Source organism: Macaca mulatta, chromosome 17 (genome assembly GCF_049350105.2).
Source record: "Macaca mulatta isolate MMU2019108-1 chromosome 17, T2T-MMU8v2.0, whole genome shotgun sequence".
NCBI classification, from domain to species: domain Eukaryota; kingdom Metazoa; phylum Chordata; class Mammalia; order Primates; family Cercopithecidae; genus Macaca; species Macaca mulatta.
Genome location: NC_133422.1, coordinates 7327849 through 7349909, shown reverse-complemented (window position 1 = coordinate 7349909; position 22061 = coordinate 7327849). Strand labels below are relative to the sequence as shown.

Here is a 22061-nt window from a genome sequence, read left to right as displayed (position 1 = left end):
GTGGCAGTGTCCCATTTAAAGACATCCTGCAGTTATTCAAATCCCTCTCCTCCTCCACATACTTTCCTTTCTCCCACAACAGACTCTCTCTACACGAACTCCTCCCCACTGCGAGACACCAATCAGAGTTCAGACCGAGGGCAAGCATAGACAGTTCTGGCAGCTGCTGCAAGCACAATTTCTATAAAAAGACATTGAGAAAACAATGAGCAATGTTGCCATTTTGCCTTTAATGGAAAAGTGGCCAGTGGTTACAGTTAAAAAAAAAAAAAAAAAAAAAAAAAAAAAAAGTTCTTTTACCAAAACAAAATTTTATCCAGCTTCTAGGCAATCACTGAATTTTCAGAAATATACATGTACTTGAAAATCAATCTTTTTATAAAAATAAACTCTGAATGTGTGATTAAAAAGGAAGAAGCCCAGTCTTTTAGCTGCACAAATGCATATTAAAAAGGAGAGGCATCTGTCTGAGATAGTTCACCCCAGTGCAGTGGGGGCTTTGACTTTGGGAGACAGAGCCTGCTTGAAGCGTCTCTTCAGGTCCTGCATGTTGGGAGAGCGGGGCCGAGGGATGATGGAGGCTCTTCTTCTTTCCCCACTGAGGCCGTGCATCTTGCTTACTTCTTTGCAGAGATGCTGAAACACATCACAGACATCTTCATAGTTTTCGCTAGTGGAAATTTCAAGGAACAGGCTGCCCAGCTCATTGGCTAGCTGAATACCGTCCTGTGTCTGCACCTGCCGGGCATGCAAAAGGTCCCCCTTGTTGCCCACAATGATGACAGGGGCTTTCGAGTCAGGGTGGACCTTCCGGATGTGCTGATAAAGGGGTCGGATGGACAGGTAGCTGTCGTAGTCTGTGATGGAATAGACCAGTAAAAAGCCCTCGGCCCACTGCACGCATTTGGACAGGGAATCGACGACCTGGGGGAGACTGTCTTGGATCTGAGAAAACATCAAAATGACATCCAGTCAAGGAAACCCTCAGTGGGAGATAAACTCAAAAACATCAAGGCAACCCTTGAAGAAACACTTGAAAAAGAAATCGCTAAACAGTTTTCAGTTTCCACCCAGCTTCTGCAGAAGCAGGCTTTTGATATGCAAAGAGCAGATTCCCAGGCAAACTCCCTGCCTGGGTTACTTTATTAGCTGTTATCCCTGCATTATTTTTAAACCCCTTGCTTGTCAGGCAGTCTTTGGTGAACCATGGCTGACTGAAGAATGACCTTAAACTAGAATGGCTCAAGTTTTAGGAAACACTAACTCACAATAAACAAAACTTTGAAAATAAGCCAAGATAAATATCTATTCCCAAACCCATAAAAATATTTTTAACATGCACTTCTTAAGAATGTTACAGAAAGAAATTCCTTTCTTAGGGTTCTTCCACAAGACCTTTCCTCTGGAGAAGGGAGTAGCAATTAGTAACTGGTTAATAAACAAGTTACATTCTAGACCCTCTGCCAAGGGGTTATCTGATTGCAATTACTGACTTGAGGGAACAGCCATTAACAGCAGCACTTCAGCAGTGCTTGGCCGGGGGCTGTGGCTCATGCCTATAACCCCACCACTTTGGGAAGCCGAGGTGGGCGGATCACTTGACGTCAGGAGTTCGAGACCAGCCTGGCCAGCATAGTGAAACCACATCTCTACTAAAAAAATATAAATAAATACATAAGTAAATAAATAGTTGGAGTTGTGGCGGATGCCTGTACTCCCAGCGACTCGGGAGGCTGAAGCAGGAGAATCGCTGGAACCTACCAGGTGGAAGTTGCAGTGAGCTGAGATCCAGCCACTGCACCCCAGCCTGGGCAACAGAGTGAAACTCCGTCTCAAAAAAAGCAGAGCTTACCAGGGGAGAAGACTCTCTCCCACTAGAATCCTACCTGTTTTTTTGTTTTGTTTTGTTTTAAATGTCTTTCTCTTTGTTAAAGTTTCCACGGCTACCTCTGGAAGAAATGGTGTGACCTGCCTAAGTAGTGATGGCCCACCAGGGTTGCAAAGTGAAGTTAAGTCAGGTGCTTAAGAAGAGGAGGCTGCTTCTAACCATGCCTCCCCCTTAGAGAGTTTCTAACACCCCAACTACTGGCCCCCCCTGTGGAGAGCCCATTCCTACCTGTAAATGCACAGGTTGGTTTAGATGCCTTGTTCAGACCCCTGCGCCCAGCGTGGGCGCCCTACGTGCTGTGCCCACCAGGGTGGTCTGACGGGTGTGAGTGAGCTGTTTGCCCCTGGCGGTTCTTACCTGGACGCCCCCGGGAGTATCCTGGATCTGCAGGGAGAGCTGGTCCCCCTCAACGTAGACCAGACGTGAATACAGCTTGCCTGGAGAATGAAGGAGAGTTTGCTTTTCAATTCTCAAACGCCCATCCGGAAAAAGAAACACGCAAGCATAAAAGCAGAGAGCGTGAAAGTATTCTCACCTGTATTCGGTTCATAGTCGCCAATGAATCTCTTGGTCAGGAAGCGGACGATCATTGCTGAAAAGGAAATGAGCAAATCAACCGAAGGAGTCGGACAAGCGGGTCAAACCCAGGAACCCCCGACGCCCTGGGGGGAGTGAGGGGCGCAGAACCGTGGGTACTGCTTGCTTCCAGAGGCTCCGCAAAACTGAGGCGCCGCGGGCTCGGCCGCGAGTACGACTGGCGGGACACCTCTCCCGCACCTCATCCCCGAACAGGCGCCAACCCCGCCGAGAGCCCAGGAGTAGATGCCCCAGGGAACGCCGGGGAAGCAGGCCGGGACTGACCCGGACCCCCGAGCGCGAAAGCAGCCGGGTTCTACCTGCCCCCCGGCCCTCTGCTTCGGCCGCAGCTCCCTTTCTCCGTCCGCAGCGCCCCCAGTGGTCGCGGCCGGAGCCGGGGAGCGAAGCCGCCCCGGGGTCCCCGCCGCACTCACCACTCTTGCCCACGCGGCCGGCGCCCAGCACCGCCAGTTTGATGTCCTTGGGCAGGAGGTAGTCCGAGGAGGACTCGGGGATGGGTGAGAGCAGAAAGTGCCCCGACATGCTGAGCGGCCGCATGGAGCGCGTCCCGCGGTCCGGCGCGCAAGCCGAGCGGACTGGGCCTCGCCGCACCCGGAGCCGGCTCGCCAGCTGGGAGAGCGGGACTAGGAGTCCGGGACCGCGGCGGCTGCCAGCACAGCTGTCAAGACCCGCGGCTTTTAAAGGGCTTGGTGCGCCCGGGAGCGCGGCGGCCGCCACAGCTCCTCCTCGTCTCCGCCCCTTCCCGGAGCTGACGGGAGGGGCGGGAGCAGAGGCCGCGGAGCTGACTATCGCCGAGGCTGTGCGGTTCGCCGGGCTGCTCGCTGCTTGCGGCTCCAGGCGCTCTGCTGCAGGACTGCGGCTCCGGGGCCCAGACCCTGAAGATACGGCCACCATCCAGAGCGCGCGGGCGGCCTCTAGTCAGGCACTCTGCGAGTCTCCTCACCCCGCAGCAGCCAGCCGGAGTCACTAGACCTGTGGGTGAACTTGAGATGAGTTACGAGTTGGCGAGAGAAGAAAGAAGAAAAAGTGCGATCAGCTGGATGTTTCTGCAACAATGGGAGAGACCGATTCCTGTAAAACGTTGCCCTTTTTGTTTTTAAAACGTGCTAAGGCGGTGGGCGCGGTGGCTCACGCCTATAATCCCAGCACTTTGAGAGGCCGAGGTGGGCAAGATCACCTGAGGTCAGGAGTTCAAGACCAGCCTGGCCAACATGGCGAAACGCTGTCTCTACTAAAAATACAAAAATTAGCGGGGCGTGGTGGTTGGCGCCTGTAATCCCAACTACTCGGGAGGCTGAGGCAGGAGAATCTCTTGAACCCGGGAGGCGGAGGTTGCAGTGAGCCGAGATGGCACCACTGCACTCCAGCCTGGACCGCAAGAGCGAAACTCCGTCTCAAAAAAAAGAAGAAAAGAAAAGATGCTAACGGATGACGTTAATATGGGAAAAGGGAGGGCGGGGGCAAGAGCTCTGAATTAGTATCAGTGGAGGCAACTGCAGTTACTGTGACCTTGCTAGGGATAGATGAAGTCCCCTTAGGGGCAGTGATGGTTAGCAGCTCAGTATCCATTACCAGCCCCTCTTCTGCAGGCAGGGATTGCACTGGCTCATTCCTGAACACTCATGAGCACTACACCGGCTGGCGGCCCTGGCTCTCCACTAACTATCCATCATTAATACTATCCTATGTGCTTGAGTCATGCATTTGCTTCATTATCCAAGTATTTACTTCTAGGTGTATGGTGGGGTCTAGGGTGGGGTGGGGGGCAGTGTGAGGAACAGGACACAAAAGAGAGCTATGGACTGGTTCTTGGATTTCCGGAGCCCACCAGAAACAGCACGGCAGAAGCCTGAGGACTTTAACCTTGAACAGTTAGAAGACTTTCTGGCTTCTGGCCTCCTGTGTTCCAGTCTCACCTAATTGCCTATTAGACAGCCCCACCCTTATTCATACCTTTCTCTACCCTGGTTGTACCAGTTTTTGCTGCATGACAAACCACACCAAACTAGATGGTTTAGAACAACAATCACTTACAGTTGTTGAGCCCTTTGGTGCATCTGCAGGGAGCTTCCAGGTTCTGGAGGTGGGGGCTGGCTGCCCTTGGATAGCCTTACTCATGTCTGGCAGCTGTTGGCGTCATGAGGGAGGGTAGTGACTGAGTTACGTGTCTCTTGTCAGCAGGTTGGCCAGGGCCTACCCTCATGGTAGCTGAGCAGAGTTCCGAGAGAGTGGGTGGAAATGGACAAGGCCTCTTGAGACCCAGGCCTTGAGGTCGAACCCATCCCTTCCTGCTGCATTCTGTTGGTCAAATAAAGTCATGGGGCCAGCCCAAATTCAAGGAATAGGGAAATGCACTCCACCCCTTTGTGGAAACAGCAGAAGAGTCACATGTGAAAAGGGCAAGGAAGCAGAGAGTGGTGGAGAATGGGGCCCATTTTTGTAATTGACCATGCTAATGAATGTGTCTCCATCCACCTAGTGGCCCAAGCCTGGGAGACATCCTTGAGTCTACCCACTCTCTCACTTCCACATTGATTAATCACCAAGTTCCATCATTTCTCCTCCTACATTTCTTCGTGTCTCCCTCTCTGTATCCCTACTGTTCTCATTTCTCATCTGCAGAATTCTGAATAATCCTGAAGTAAACTAGACTAGATGGTTTCTTCAGTTTACATGTTCCTCCCTTGGAGAAGCCGTCTCTGATCACTGCCACTGTCCCCACCCCTATCTTGCAGTTACTTGCTCTCAGGGCACTGATCTCAACTATCATTACTTTCTGGTAGAATGTTTGTTTCATGTCTGTCTCCAGGAGGACAGGGACTCTAGCTTGTGACTCGAGTACCCAGCACATAGTGGCACCTGGGACTGGCAAGGTCCTTAATAAATGTTTGTTCACTGGCTGACTTTCCAAATGAATGAATGAATGAATGAATGAATGGTGTCTTCAGTGTATGAACTAGAAAATATAGAAGTCATGTTTCTGACCATTTTCCCATTGCCTTGGTTTTGAGAGCAACTTGCTCTCAGGAGGACGTGTGCTGGGAGATGTCCTGAGATAAACTGCCATATTTAAGTTGTACTGACTTTTGGCTGTTCATAAGGCAATTTTCTCTGTTAAACTGCAGTGTAACTGGAAAGACTTGAAGCAGGGCACCTTCCTCCCTGATGGGGGAAAAGGCACCACAAAGACAATGGTAGCTGTATATCTGTATCCATGCCTACGCAATTCTATTATCTTTTTAAAACCACTTCAGCATGCCTGTTACATTGGTTGCAACTGGATATATATATATATATAGGGAACAACTGGAAACTTAAGTTCCAGGGTCACGTGCAGCTCTGTGATGGGGGTCTGGGCTGTTGTCTCTCAGATTCCCTTCACTTCTCCTTCATAGATGCAGGGTGGCTCCCGCAGCATCCTCACCCAAACAGGAAGGGAAAGAAGTATTCTGTTAGTTGTTCTCTTTAATTATGAAATAAAGCAGTTCTCACAAGAACTCAGCAGACTTTCTCTTACATCTCACTGGCCAGAACAAACTGGGAAAGATATTACTCAAGTATCTAGCAAAGACTGGGATGGCCACGACTGGTTTAGACAATCATGATTCCTCCCTCTAGCTGGACATACCACCACCCCCATTCAAAATGAAGAACTCACAGAGAGAATGATTGCCAAGGAGATCGGCCATAAACCCTATTCCCCTTCCTGGAGTGAAAATCCAGCACTTTCAAGGGAAGAGTCCTTTCTTGGTGGAATGTTGCATCTCTGTCTCTCTTCACCTCCTTCTCTGTTTTACATTCCCAGTCTGGAATAAGACCATCGTAGCTTAAGGTCTGCCAATAAGGAAGATTCCTAAGACTGTTCTCTGCCCAGTGATAATTATGTTCCACTTTGCAATTACATTGCACCTTTGCTCAGAAGAGTTCAACATGTGATTTCATTCTCCTTGGAAGAGCTCTTTGCATTTATAACTGTATAAAATAATCCATGACCTTCTAGTGAAGACAATAAATGACTGAACTGTAGAATTATAAATAGCCTTGTCTAAACCGTTGCTGCTTGTGTTCTGCCATTTCATTTTAAATTTGTGTCCAGCGTTATGTAAAACTGTGGTGCAACCAATATAACAGGCATGCTGAAGTGGTTTTAAAAAGATAATAGAAATGCGTAGGCATGGATACAGATATACAAATCTGTGGGTGTTCAGAATGAGTATAAAGGCCAGAGTTTGGTAATATGCAAATAATAGCAGTCTTGGGAAGTTATTAACTCTTTCCCAGTCAAATAAAAGCTTGAATTCTAGTCACCAGGCAAAACTTTGCCAACGGTCCCCATCTTGTTCACAAACAACTCCCCCACCCCAGCCATAACCCAACATCAACTCCCTTTCCTGTATATCCTAAGTCCTCGACTACTGAGTTTACTGGAGCCTCAGAGCCCCTGCCTTTGAGGTGCTCTCCCTAAACAGGAATCACGGCTCTGTCCTCTACCAGTTCCCTACTTTACTTCAACTCAGCTGGCAAAATTACTGAAAATTGACTCTGTGAGGCTCTGTGATAAGTGCTGGCACAGAACACAAAGAGCAGTGAACATTTACTAAGACAGCGAAGTATAACACACTCCTGCCTGCCTTCACAGACATCCCTGTAGTGAAGAATTTACCAAATTCACTATTATTTATAACTGCTGAGTTTACCAAGAAAATTCTAAAATATTATCTTAATTTTTAATTAATCCTGTGAAACAGGTGAATATCCTCTAAATTGTGGTTTAGACAAATTGAGTAACTTATCCAAAGTCATACAGCCATATAGTGGTGCAGGCCTCAAGCCCTCTGAGTTTTAATTCTGGCACATTCCAAAGGTATAGAGGGCAGGATACAGAGCCGGGCACAGTGGCTCCCACCTGTAATCCAGCACTTTGGAAGGCCAAGGCAGCAGGATTGCTTGAAGCGTTTTCGACCCTGTCTTTACAAAAAGAGAAAAAAGAAAGAAAAAAAGGAGGAAAAAAGGGAGGGAGGGGAAGGAAGGGGAGGGGAGGGAAGAGGATGGATGAAGGGAGGGAGGGAGGAACAGAGGGAGGGAGGGAGGAACGGAGGGAGGGAGGGAGGGAGGGAGAAAGAAGGGGAGGGGAGCAGAGGGAAGGGAAAAGAAAAATTAGCCAGGCATGGTGGTGCACACCTGTTGTCTCAAGTACTCGAGATGTGGTGGGAAAATTGCTTGAGCCCAGGAGATTGAGGATGCAGTGAGCTATGATCATACCACTGCACTCCAGCCTGGGCAACAGAACAAGACCCTGTCTCAAAAAGTTCAAAATTCAAAAAAATAAATACAAAATAAAGCAAGCAGGTTGTAGAACACTGTGTTGATAATGGAAGGCCAGAGCAGGTCAGGATGCAAACTCCAACAGAGCTGCCACAGGGAGAGTTAGGTCTGACCCAAGTATCAGGGAAAGCTTCAGGGAGGCATCAACTGGGCTGCAAGTGTGAGTCACGTGTGATCGGTGGAAACCAGGGAAGGGCCATGTCAAACTGAGGGAACAGCATGCGCAAAACCATGAAGGTACATGCCAAGTGTGAGGAACTCTGAGTAGTCTCAACGGTGAGAAGGATGTGGTAAGTGACCCAAAAGGCTGGGAACCAGACTGAATGGCATGCTAAAGAGTTTACTGAGGGGCTATGGAAAGCCATTAATCATTTGAGAAGGAGGAGAGCTCCTTCTACAGTTGTTTCTCAGGTTATCTGTAGGGCGTTAGTTCCAGGACACACTGAGGATACCAAAATCCAGGGATGCTGAAATCCCTGATATAAAAAGAGTGTCGTTATTTTCATATAACTTATGCACATCCTTCCTACTTTATTTTTTGAGACGGAGTCTCACTCTGTCGCTCGGACTGGACTGCGGTGGTGGTGTGATCTCGGCTCGCTGCAACCTCCGCCTCCCAGATTCAAGCAATTCTCCTGCCTCAGCCTCTGAGTAGCTGGGATTATAGGTGTGCGCCACCATGCCCGGATAATTTTTGTATTTTTAGTAGAGACGGGGTTTCACCATGTTGGCCAGGCTGGTCTCAAACTCCTGACCTCAAATGATCCACCCACCTTGGCCTCCCAAAGTGCTGGGACTACAGGCATGAGCCACTGCGCCCGGCCCTTCCTTCCTACTTTAAATCATATCTAGATTACTTATAATACCTAATAAAATGTAAATGCTATGTAAATAGTTATACTGTATTGTTTAGGGAATAATGACAAGCAAAAAGTTTGTACATGTTCAGAACAGATGCAATTTTTTGTCCCAATATTTTCCATCCCAGCTTGGTTGAATCCATGGATGCAGAACTCACAGATATAAAAAGAGCAGATCGCACATACAACAGTATGAGTACTAGGAGCTTACAAATAATAGGATATGGGCCTGGTGCGGTGACTCTTGCCTGTAATCCCAGCATTTTGGGAGGCCGAAGTGGGAGAATCCCTTGAGCCCAGGAGTTCAAGGCTGCAGTGAACCGTGATTGTGCCACTGCACTCCAGCCTGGGTGACCCTGTCTTAAAAAACAAAAACAAAACAAAACGATATGGTCTCTGACCTCAAAGATCTTAGAACTGTTTACTTACTCATCTCCCATGAGCAACTAATTTAATCTGAACCTCTCTTCCTTCTTAGGTGGAACCAAAAAAATCCAGTCATCTTCACTTGAGCTAAGCTATCATCTCATTTTATAGAGACAGTAAAGAGTATTCCACTTATTTTCCAATCCAAATGATTTCCATAAATCCGAGTCTTGCTGGAGAAGTGTGTACGACAGCATTTGTGTCCCTCTTCCATTAGTGGCTTTGTGTGGTGGCCTGTCAACAGCTCCTCGCCATACGCGGCTGTTTGAAAAGAATCACAGTGCAGAGCCTCAGCTGCTTATTCACTCTTCTGCGCACATTTTCTACCTCAGCAACAGCAGCTGCAGCTGCTGCCTCACTGTTATTATTCATAACCTAGCAACTGGTTGAACAGATTCTGTGGAGGATTTTTACTATCAATTTTTTTCTAATGGGAGCTAGGGTGAAGAAATATGCTATAAACACTCATTCCAAATAAATCCAACCCAGTTTTAAATCTTTTGTCTTGTGCACAAAAAAGAATTAAGATAAACCTACCTTGTTCATATTTTAGGAATTTATATTTTAGCAAATTTTCCATCCTACTACAGAGAAATGCTAATACTACACAAGAGGGAATATGGAAGAGGTAAGAACCTGAGTGTGTGTTTCTGCCACAACATTCAGAAGAAAACTTCAAAAAAGAGGGTGATATATTTTATCTAACCCTTTGAGACTGGTTTCAACTGAAAAATAGAAGGCCTTAAAAGATACCTGGTTAGAACGGAACAGACTTGAGGTCAAAGTTCAAGGAACCACACAGCCTCACTTACAATCATGGCTATTACTTAAAAATAGGGTGAAAAAATTTATAGTTAGGATATTTTTCTTCATTTTCACTGACGTGTAAGAAGGGAAATCGGACAGTAAGAGGTTAATTTATAAATGCACAATCTGTGGTGGTTGCTCAGGACCTGCATTTCAAAGCAGACATGTAATCTTATCAGCATACACACACTACTCAAAGCTTGGAGGTTTCAATTTAATTATCTCCCCACTTATAAAACCTAATCTGCAGGACATCCAGATGGAGCTGCCCAAGAGGGAGATGGAACTACAGATCTCGGGCTTCAGAGAATGTGAGCTCTGCAACTGAGTCTCAAGTATCAGAGAAGACTAAAGATGTAGACCAGTGGTTCTCAAACTTGAGCGTGTATCTTACTCACTCAGAGAGCTTGGTAAATACGAAGTGCTGGGCCCCATCCCCAGAAGTTCAGATTTGGCGGGTCTCGGGCAGGTCTGCATTTTTAACAAGGTCTCAGATGATGCTGATGCTGCCAGCTGGGAGACCATACTTTAAGAACCTCTGGCTTAGATAACCCAGGAATAATTTATAAAGAAGGGAGAGACAAACGTGGAACATCTAGGAGGGGCCCAGAATGAGGATAGAAGGGGGTCAGATAGGGAGAAGAAACAGAACCCTCTGCAAGAGAAAAAATTTGTTACTCTGTCAATTATTATGTGGCTAAGATTAAATTGGGAAAAAGTATCTACATTTGTTAATTAGCAAGCTTTTGGTAACCTTTAAGAGTACAGTTTCATCACAGTGGTGGAGGCGGAAGCCAGATTTGCAGTGGGCGACCAGGAAATTTAGCTATGAAAGGGAGGAGGAAGGCACAGGAAGGGCTGCTTGGTTTATTTGCTGGTTTTTGCAAGTCTGCAGGCTGAAGTTAAAAAAACCAGCAAGTTGGGCTGGGTGCAGTGGCTCACGCCTGTCATCCCAGTACTTTGGGAGGCCGAGGCGAGCAGATCATGTGAGGTCAGGAGTTGGAGACCAGCCTGGCCAACATGGCAAAACCTCGTCTCTACTAAAAATACAAAAAAATGAGCTCGGTGTGATGGCAGGCGCCTGTAATCTCAGCTACTCAGGAGGCTGAGGCAGAACTGCTTGAACCCAGGAGGCAGAGATTGCAGTGAGCCGAGATCACACTACTGCATAGACCAAGATAATCAGTGAAACAAAAGGGCAGAAGCAAGAGCCCTGTCAATATCAACTCTTTCCTCTGGTCTCCTTTTACCCTCCTGGATACCTGTTTTGCCTTATTTTATGAAGAGATTTAGGTCTTACTGCTCCTCCTATACTGTCACCTCCTTAATAAGGCTTTATGGTGTCTCTCTTTTCCCTTCATTCCACAGTAGAGTAGGTACCAGTAAACATCCCCCACAGGCCAGGTGTGGTGGCTCACGCCTATAATCCCAACACTTTGGGAGGCCGAGGTGGGCAGATCACTTGAGCCCAGGTGTTCAAGATAAGCCTGGGCAATATGGTGAAACCCCATCTCCACTAAAACATAAAAAACTAGCTGGGCGCGATGGCATGCTCCTATAGTCCCAGCTACTCAGGAGGCTGAGTCAGGAGGATCACTCAAGCCCAGGTGTTTGAGGCTGCAGTGAGCCATGATTGTGTCACCGTACTCCAGTCTGGGTAATGAGGGAGACACTATCAAAAAAAAAAAAAATTCCCCTAAAGTATCTATAGATATATGTTGATAAAAACTCAGACCACTAAACATATATTGGATAAGGTATAGAAAATGAAGAAAGTCTGTATTTATAGGATATTAAGAGACAATCTTGATAAAATTCGAGCAGAGGCTGACTAAAGGGGACAAATCATGGGGAAGGATGAAGGAAAAGCATTCCTTCATAGCATGACACGCTCCTTCAAAAGCATTCCTTCATATTTTGTACTTCAACTTACAAAAGCCCTCAGGCACAAATGCATTTGGCATTTTAAAAGACACAGCAAGGAGGCTCATGAAATTGGATCTGACTTTGGGGCAGGAAGTGGTACAAGACTAGGTCGCAAAGGTAGCTACAGGACAGATAATGAAGGATTTTGTAGGTCACGATAATTGTCAGATTATAAATGGTATTCAAAGCTATGAGGCTTTAGGCTTTAGCCTCCTAGCTTTGAATCTCACCTGGAGTATAAAGGTACTCCAGTATTTGGAGATCAGAAAGACGGAACCAGCAAAGACCGCAGACCAGGTAAAAAGAAACCAGGAGAGGGTTCCAGAAGCTAACTGAAGCCAAACTCAATAATAAACATTTTCTCTCACCAAAGTAGCAAAGATTAAATTAAAATAATCAATGCTGATGAGAATGCTGAGACAAGCATGTTCTCTGGAAGGTGGAGTGCAAACTGGTATAACCCTTTGGTAAATCGATTCATCAAAGTGAACCAAGAATTTGAAAAACATATATTCTTTAACCCAGTATTGTGCTTGTGAGGAAATCTATTTTTGAAGACTAATCCAAAATACTAAAATTTTACGCATATTCATAGTATTGCCACTGATTGTTTTAAAAATTGCTATGCTGTACATCACATAGGAAGAGTTCATTTTCTGAGTATCTGCGCTAAGGATAGTAGTTCCCCTAAGCCAATCTGGCATGTCATCCTTCTTTCTCTCATGTCCAACTTTATTTGCCCCTTTGAATTGACACCTCATATCCCCATTTCCTTGTTGACAAGTCACAATTTACTTATTTCACCTGGTTGTGTTACAACATGAAATAGGCCCTAAGTGCACAACGGGTCTCCAGGAATCATTTTATCCAATCCCTTATACTCAGGGAGGTGACACCACTTTACTGATGAGGCAACAGAAAGTGAAGGGAACATGACTTGTTGGAGAATGAACAAAACAATGTTTAAGGTCTCCTGATCTTTGCACGTTACATGGGAGATTTAACAAGCCTACACACTCATACGCAAAATGGTTACGAGTCCTCAAAATTCAGAGAAACACTAGAGTTTTGTAAAGACCGAACACAGATGCATTTTTTTTCAAGAGCAGTCTTTTTCTCATTATCCTCTCATTAATTCGAAGAGTATTTGCTGAATGCTTACTATTTTCCAGGCACGAAGAGTCCCTAAACTCAGGTGTAGTGGGGAAGACTACGAGTTAAAACACATAACAGAAGTTATGGGAACAAAGATGTGGGGGATTTTATTACAACCAGAAGTATCTTTCTCCTGTCTGATTCAAAGAGCTTTCTTCATTCCTCTCCTTAAAATACTTGCAACAGGGAAGGCATCATCTATGAGATAATACAGGGTGAGTGCTGAAGGACACACGGGAACTCATCAAGTGACCAAAGGAAAGCCTAAGTGTTGCAGGCAAAGGCAAGAGCATGTGCAAAGAACTTGAAAAAATCTATTTTCCTAATACCTAAAGCATAAAGAAGGCAGTAACAGGAAGTGAAAGGGAAAACAAGCAGAAACCAGATTACAAAGGTTCGCATACATCATGATGCAATCACGTTTGCACAAACTCATCCAAATGTCTAAACTCATCAAACTGTACACACTGAAGGTGCAGTTCTTTGTTATCAATCATACCTCAACAAAGCTGTTACAAAAAATAATGTGGTCTTCCGGACACTATCTGGCACCCACCCACACACTAACTTATTGGAGTCTTCAGGGATCCACTTGGTAGTCAAACAGCACGGCAAATAGAGGAACTCTTTGGCATAAGAGGATCATGGGTTCAAGTACCAGCTCTGCTACTTTCTGGCAGTATGACCACTGGTGAGTTATTCCCCCTTCTTTAGTTTTTTATCTTACTCATAAAACATGGTAGCCCTCACATCTCAAAGAAGCCAGGAAGATGAAATAGATCAAGTGGTCAACAAATGTTGTCAGGCATATAATATCAATTCATTAACGAAGAGCTCAACTTTATGTACGTATCTCTCAAGCAGATAAATGGTAAATAGGGATATACCACACCCACTCCCCCACAAAAGGGGGGTCACATATACTCTTAAAACCTAAATATTAGTAAATTCTAGATTCACTGCAAAGCAATGACTTAATTTTGGACATCCAAAATACTCCTGGCAGGCTTCTGTGTCCAAACAATGCAAAATTCTCAATTAGCAGCAGATCTATGAAACAAAAGTTGGTAGTTACTGAATATTCACCATAACATCATGATATGTGCTTTGTAAGTATTCCCATCTAACCCTCAAAATCACCTTTTTAGGGGCACTTTTATTATCCCCTTCCAGGTAAGAAAACTGAGTCATGTCGGTCAATTTGTAATGTAGTAACAGAATGAGTAAATGTGGAGTCTGGAAGCTGCTTTAATGAAGGGAACAAGGCAAGTGTGACTAAAGGGACAGGGTGTGATGACTTCTACTAGATGCACGGCTGAGCCATGAACTATTATTGGAAAATACACAGGACTAATGAGATTATGTTTACATGCAAGTCTCCACTACTAGAATGTGAATCCTTAGGGGCAGTTATTCAGATTCATATCCAACTGTGAGGGATCCCCAAGCAGTACATATCACCCATCTCACTTCATTGGGAAAAACTCAAGACCACCACCTAGACTTTTCTCCATTCAGAACATTAAAAAATATTTTTTTGAGACAGGGTCTTGCTGTTACCCAGGCTGGAGTGCGGTGACAGCAATCATAGCTGACTGTAGCCTTGACCTCCTGGACTCAAGTGATCCTCCCAACTCAGCTTCCCAAAGTGTTGGGATTACAGGTGTGAGCCACTGCGCCCGATAGTTCTTAACACTTAGTAAATATGACTAGGTCTTTGCCTTACACAGCCTCACCCCGAGAAGGTAGCAATAAGAATGACTGTGTACAATCTCAAAGGTTGGATAGAATCGATTTGGGGATGAAATGGACTTAATGCCTGTCAGCAAGATTGGCGAGGATACGTTTCAAGGACCCATGTTTGTTAAGTAAACGTTTCCAATTGAAGGGTATTGTTTTAATATGTCCTCTCCAAAATTCATGATGAAACTTAATCCCCACTGTTGCAGAGAAATTGCCATAAGTCATGAACCGCTGGTAGAAATGTAAAATGGTAGAAAACGCTCTGGAAAACAGATTAGCAGTTTCTTAGAAAGGTAAACATGCAACTACCTTAAGACCCAGCAACTGCACTCTTGGACGTTTATCCCAGAAAAATGAAAACTTACATTCACACAAAAACCTGTACATGAATTCTCGTAACAGCCTTAAAAACAACAGCTAACTATTGGTAATAACCCAGATGTCTTTTAGCAGGTCAAATGACTAAACAAACTGTGGTACGTTCATACCATGAATTGTACTCAGCAATAGAACTACACACAATACGTGAAACAACTTGGATGCATCTTCAGGGAATCATGCTAAGTCAAAAAAGGCAAAGGGACACATCTAACTTACATGATCCCTGTCATTTCCATTCTTGAAATGACAAAAAGAAATGAAGGCTAGCTTAGTGCTTGCCAGGGATCGGCGGGGGAAGAGGTGGTCTGACTACGTAAGGCAACACGAGGTATCTTGTGGTGTTAACTGTTCTACATATTGACTTTATGCTTTTTGAGTCTCTCTTGATTCTCCTGCCTCAGCCTCCAGAGCAGATGGGAGTACAGGCACTCACCACCACAGCTGGCTCATTTTTGTATTTTTGATACAGACAGGTTTCACCATGTTGGCCAGGCTGGTCTTGAACTCCTGACCTCAAGTGATCCACCCACCTCAGCCACCCAAAGTACTGGGATTACAGGTACGAGTCACCATGCCCACCTATTATCAGTATCTTGACTGTGAAACTGCACTACAGTTTTGCAAGATGTTATCATTGACAAACAGAATACAGTGTACAAGGAATCTTTTTTATAACTCCATGTATATCTGCAATTATCTCAAAATAAAATATTCAATTAAAAAAAAAAGGAACTCCCATTGTGGAATTATCAAGAGGTAAGTGAAGGCCAAACCTTCATACGATACCAAACCTGCCAGCACCTTTATCTTGGGACGTCAGAGCCTCCAGAACTACCACATAAGCTTCTACTGCTTACCCAGGTCTGTGCTATATTGTTACAGCAAGACAATAGCCTAACACAAATGCTATTACCACTATTATTTTCTGAGTTCTGTTTCATGCATGGTCAAAGCAATTCCAAACTAGTATATAACACACAAATGGATACTTTAAACAATGTGTTTTTTTAGGGTTCAAAAGCAAACTCTGGATCCTGAGCTTAACTGTAATGCAAGAGATTATATCCCACTTATTTTTGTAATTTATTTTATATGGCCTGACACAGTGGCTCATGCCTGTAATCCCAGCACTGGGAGGCCGAGGCAGGTGGATCACGAGGGCAGGAGTTCGAGACCCGACTGACCAACATGGTAAAACCCCGTCTCTACTAAAGATATAAAAATTAGCTGGGCACGGTGGCACGCGCCTATAATCCCAGCTACTCAGAAGGTTGAGGCAGAATCGCTTGAACCCAGAGGGTAGATGTTGCAGTGAGCCGAGATCACACCATTGCACTCCAACCAGGTTGACAGAGCAAGACTGTCTGAAAAAAAAAATTACTTTATTTCTTCCTTGATGATTTAAGACTATCTTCAAACCAGTACAAATATTTCATACATAATACCTGGCCATTTTCTAACCAACTGAGTAATCTGTTGCACAATAAGCTACCTTACATCCTTCAGCAAGGAATACATTAAATTTGAATAGGAAAGACATTACATAATGAATTAGGACACAACTAAAATTTGCTTTAAGTATTTCTTTGGGAGAGAGGACACCACACTTCTACTCAATGAAGAGAAACATTTTTCAGCCCAGAGGTCTTTTATTTTTTTTTTTTTAACACCTATTATGCCATGAATTCATAGGGAATAGGTTCCAGCAGCTCAGGCTCCTTCCCATTGGTTCTCACAAAGTGTGCTTCTCTGGGTGGAGCAGGCTATTAAAGGAAAAAAAGGGGAATGAAATAATTACGTGAAGTGTTAAATCTCAACCTTAAAGTGCTCTCAGGACCAATGAAATATACACCAAATTCTCACCTGGCGCTTCAGTTGAACCCAGGTACCTTTCTCTTTGGCTTCTTTCTTTTTCTGATCATTTTCCTTCACGCGTTTCAGGAAGCTATCTCTGCTCTTAGAATGCTTAATGTGCTCAATACGTACATTAATTCTCTTGGCAAGAATCTTGCCCCTGAACAGAGAAGAAATTCTTGTAAATGCTTTATCAGAAATGTAACAGAAATATAGAAAACTTTTTGCAGTTTCATTTATTAAACAAACCATGAACCTTTTATCCAGATACGACAAATCAAAAAAGTATGGCTTGATTACTTTACAATCAATTATTTAATCATATCAGAAGCCTTGCAGAGAACATCCCTACTTTTAACTCTATTTGATGAGATGACAGCCTCTTAAACTCTAGTAATCTAACCCAAACCAGATTGCTAATAAAATTTAAAATTTTCTCTTTTTATTCTACAAAAACTGCTGGGCCGGGCGCGGTGGCTCACGCCTGTAATCCCAGCACTTTGGGAGGCCGAGGCAGGCGATCACGAGGTCAGGAGATCAAGACCATTCTGGTCGACACAGTGAAACCCCATCTCCACTAAAAATACAAAAAAATTAGCCGGGCATGGTGGTGGGCGCCTGTAGTCCCGGCTACTCGCGAGGCTGAGGCAGGAGAATGGCATGAACCCAGGAGGTGGAGCTTGCAGTGAGCAGAGATCCCGTCACTGCACTCCAGCCAGGGTGACAGAGCAAGACTCTGTCTCAAAACAAACAACAAAAAAAACTGCTTGGTAACAAACTGTGTTAAGACTTTCCAATACATCTGTTTCAATTTGTTTCCTCTGACAGGATACAAGACAAACACTCAGTTTGCCTGAGTTTTAAAAGGATTATTTCCTTTGCCCCACTTGAATGACCAATAAAGACATAAGTCCAATTGGCAAAGTGAAAAGGGGGTATGAGGGAATACCGGTTGGCTGCAAAGAACTACAACACTACTTACTTAACTTGTTTGTTTACAACAATGCCAACAGCATGCTGGGTAACGTTGTAGACTCTCCCAGTTTTGCCATGGTAACACTTGTGGGGCATTCCTTTTTGAACGGTACCCATTCCCTGTTAAAGAGACAAATATACCAGCATTTCCCTTTCCTTTAAAAATCTGACTTTAAGTAACTAAGATATTCTAAGATTTCCTTTAAATGGCAACTCAAGAGCTTTCAGAGCCGGTGAAATGTGTTTTTCACATTGCTTCAAGCAATCAAAAAAAACCAATCATCATTAAGCTCTAGAGTGCCAGGATACACTTAAATACAGACCACAGAACACAGCTTTCACTACGAGGGTTTTTAATCATAGTAACGGTAATCTTCATCAATAGTTAAACTTTGCACTAAGGCATTCCCTTCCAACGTGACAAACTCATAATTTCCCACCCTACCACCAAATTTCCACTTGTTAACTCCAAGCAGGTGATGAGGAAAATTTAAATTCTGCTAAGAACAGCACTTTAAAAAATCCATTCTAGGCTGTGCGCGGTGGCTCACACCTGCAATAATCCCAGCACATTGGGAGGCTGAATTGGGCGGATCATCCGAGGTGTACGAGGCCAGCCTGACCAACATGGAGAAACCCCATCTCTACTAAAAATACAAAATTAGCCAGGCATCATGGCACATGCCTGTAATCCCAGACATTTGGGAGGCTGAGGCAGGAGAATCGCTTGAACCTGGAAGGGAGGCGGAGGCTGAGGTGGGATCGTGCCATTGCAGTCCAGCCTGAGCAACAAGAGTGAAACTGTGTCTCAAAAAAAAAAAAAAAAAAAAAAATCCATTCTGTACTCTTACAGATGCAATATACACTAGTATTTGAATTCCTACACTAGATTAAATCCAACTTTTCTAACTTCGTAGTGTTATTTTCCCAATTTTATGTTTACCTTGATGTCTACGATATCACCTTTCTTATAGATTCGCATATACGTGGCCAAAGGAACAACTCCTGCAAAAATAAATTTGGTATAGTGAATACTAAGGCTAAAAGTCGAGTAAAAGAAATGAAATCTCACTAGCTTTTAACACATCATTTTTGATGGTTACATGCTTAATATCTTGCCAATGGATAATTTCTCCCGAAAGCAAAATCAGCCTACTAAATTACAACCTTTCTTCAAAGTTTAATCTTGCATCAATATTTAGTCACAAAATTATCATATAATCTTCATGCTTATTTATCACAAAATAAGTTGGGTAGACGCTAGTTATTTAATGCTATTGATACACATTCTCTGAACTACAACACATGTTGAACACAACAGAACACAAATGTGTGCCATGCTTCTCTCAAGGAAGGTAAACCTACTTACCATGTTTTCTAAAAGGCCTAGAGAACATATATCGGGTGCCTCTCCTCTTTCCCTTTGTGTTCGTCATTTTGGCAAATTACTGAAACCAGAAAGCGTAACAGTCAAATGCAAATGAAAATTGGCATTTGCCCCAAACCCCTGTAATTTCAAATGTTCGCATGTCAGTAGCAAAGTGAGAACTGCAAACTGAAAGCTGGGTCACCAAGCAATTAGTTCTGTTGAAAGGTTAAAAACCCATTATTTTAGCAAGTTAAGATATTTTGGCAAAACTGTCCAAGTTCTACAATATCAAAACTCTTAAGCAGCAGAACTTTTTTTTTTTTTTTTTTTTGAGACGGAGTCTCGCTCTGTCGCCCAGGCTGGAGTGCAGTGGCCGGATCTCAGCTCACTGCAAGCTCCGCCTCCCGGGTTTGCGCCATTCTCCTGCCTCAGCCTCCCAAGTAGCTGGGACTACAGGCGCGCGCCACCTCGCCCGGCTCGTTTTTTGTATTATTATTATTTTTTTTTTTTAGTAGAGACGGGGTTTCACCGCGTTAGCCAGGATGGTCTCGATCTCCTGACCTCGTGATCCGCCCGTCTCGGCCTCCCAAAGTGCTGGGATTACAGGCTTGAGCCACCGCGCCCAGCCAAGCAGCAGAACTTGATACGAGAATCCAAACCAGTACCCTTTCTCTGTGAGAATATAAAACTACAACAGGACTTCTACCACACTCTATCTGTAGACCCCAATCTAGAATGCCAATGGCATTTAATTACTAACTATAAGAATTTATTGGAGAACACAATAAAACAGCCTTACATTTTTACGTGAATTAAATCTTTCTTGTCAACCAAATTTTCCGTGATGGTGTATCTCAAACAGCATCTATTTATCAGAAATCTCAAGTCACTTCACATTTCGGATTACTTACTACGAAATGTATACAGGGTAGAAGAGAGGGGAACCCAGGCTTTATAATCATCGACCTAAATTTGACATAGGCTCTGCCACTTACTAGCTGCGAAACCCACATTTCATCTCTCATCTTCATTTGTGAAATAGGGGTGAACACTTCCATAACTGAGATAACATCTACAAAGAACTCAGCAATGCATGGCCCACGTAAAGTGCTCAGTAGTAACTGGCAGCTAATTTATCATTATCTAAGAATTCACCTACATGTAGGCATTTAGAAATTAACCTTTCCTTTTGTTTCCCAAAAAGGCCAAAACAATAGTTTTGATGGCTCTTTAGTCATTACAGGGCAGAAGTGCCATTCCTGGCTATTACTGCTACCGTAAGGTAAAATACAGCAGTCAGGCTTAACGTGTTGACAACATTCTAACACAATTTGGTTTCTAAATTTACTAACAATCCTTTAAGAATGGCTCCCAAAGTACCATTTGTATAAAAACTGTATAGCAAGGAGACATGTTTCACCTAACTCACCAAAGCCAAACCACTGTTACAATGGATGAACCCTTTAAATGCCAGGTACCCTATTCTAATCCCCAAAGCCTTTAGATGTGTATAAAGTTCCACAAACTTGTGGTAAGTTAGTATACAAGGAGTGGTACTGTGTAGATTCAAGCCACTCTGTGGAATCACCAAGTGGCAGAACCAGTTAACTCATTCCTGATTCCAGAGCCCTTAGTCCTCCACTAGATTCACCTTTCTGAGTTTGGAATCCATTTTCCGCATGGACCCCATAAACTTAAAACTGAAAGCACTTTTCAAAACGATGCTTTACAGTCTGTAACAGTATTAAAATCATGGCAACTAGGATTCACTATAAAAAGCAATCTGCAGACTGTTAACATCCACAAACTGACAAAATGATCAACTACGGCTAAATGTTGCCCTTCACTCAAAGCATGCTGCCCTAGAATTCGCAAAACGTATCTCCTCTGGGTGCAAATATTGGTGTCGCAACGTCAAAACACTTTCCCTTCGTCCAACCACCACGTGGGGTCAAAATTTTAAAATCAGTCGAAAATCGTCTTATGCATTAACTAAGAGCAGTGAGGTTTCACTACCCAGGACGACTCCGGGACCCACTCTCCGACCAAGGGCCCGGGTTTTCACACGTGCAGGCCTCACAGGAGATTAAAACCGACGCCTGACTCTAAACCCATTCCTACTACCGCTTAAGTCCTCACCCAACACCATCACAAGATTAGGAATAAAAACGCCACACTGAAAAGAGTTAGAAAGGCATCAGGCCACGCGGCCCCCACACGGCCTATGTGAGAGGGCCACCCACGGTACCGGAGATGCAGCCACGGGGACATTAAACGAAGTCTTTTAAAGATTAACTCGAGTCACCTCACCCAAAGCGACTCAGTGTCGTCTTTCTCGCAAATGTGCCCCCGCAGGGCCGCGATATCGCAGTCCGGTTCTCAGCCCACGGTCCAGGCCCGACCCGGCGCACGCTGCTCCCCGTCTGGCAGGACGTGGTTTAACCCGCCCATGCCAATGGACCTCAAACAGGTTAGACAGTCTCCCCACGGTCCCAGTGGACGAGCTCTGAGGCCACAAGGTTGCGGTTCAAGTCTGTCGAACACTTAGCGCCCGGGAGCCACGCGCAGGCCCTACCTGGAAGATGGCGGTTCCGGCCGAAAGGAAAGAGGCGGGGCCGCGGCGCGCGCCTTACAAGGGCCTGTGGGCTGCCCACGGCGCTGCCTGAGGGAAACGCCAACCGAAAGCGATTCCTTTCTAGGGAAGAAGATCGTCTCTGAGAACACAGAAAGTCTGTGAGGATATTTTCCTTTCTTC

At 44.7% G+C, this 22061-nt stretch overlaps 1 protein-coding gene and 2 non-coding genes across 11 annotated transcripts; all 3 read right to left on the bottom strand.

Moving 5' to 3' along the window:
* Positions 1-211: 211 nt before the first annotated feature.
* Positions 212-21909, bottom strand: RASL11A (RAS like family 11 member A). Of its 9 annotated transcripts, none has more exons than XM_028837146.2 (10): positions 21617-21909; positions 19307-19385; positions 18881-18942; positions 17945-18057; positions 16972-17122; positions 4520-9357; positions 2785-3457; positions 2424-2480; positions 2246-2325; positions 212-945 (listed from the first exon to the last, which is right to left on the bottom strand). In XM_028837146.2, the coding sequence occupies exons 7-10, from the start codon at positions 3377-3379 to the stop codon at positions 478-480; spliced, it is 1200 nt and encodes a 399-aa protein (XP_028692979.2). In that variant the 5' UTR covers positions 3380-3457; positions 4520-9357; positions 16972-17122; positions 17945-18057; positions 18881-18942; positions 19307-19385; positions 21617-21909; the 3' UTR covers positions 212-477.
* On the bottom strand, positions 17773-17900 carry LOC114673622 (small nucleolar RNA SNORA27). Its single transcript, XR_003724396.1, has one exon. It is a non-coding gene; the product is annotated as a small nucleolar RNA SNORA27 (small nucleolar RNA).
* Positions 18157-18229, bottom strand: LOC114673610 (small nucleolar RNA SNORD102). Its single transcript, XR_003724387.1, has one exon. It is a non-coding gene; the product is annotated as a small nucleolar RNA SNORD102 (small nucleolar RNA).
* Positions 21910-22061: the final 152 nt, after the last annotated feature.

What these genes read in the sequence shown, in the direction of transcription:
- RASL11A (XM_077973632.1), bottom strand. Translation starts at nt 3,379, where the DNA reads ATGGTGGCCGTATCTTCAGGGTCTGGGCCCCGGAGCCGCAGTCCTGCA. An exon ending in CGACTATGAACCGAATACAG is followed by an intron (nt 2,326 to 2,423) that starts GTGAGAATACTT and finishes TTCATTCTCCAG; the next exon opens with GCAAGCTGTATTCACGTCTG. An exon ending in ATACTCCCGGGGGCGTCCAG is followed by an intron (nt 946 to 2,245) that starts GTAAGAACCGCC and finishes ATGTTTTCTCAG; the next exon opens with ATCCAAGACAGTCTCCCCCA.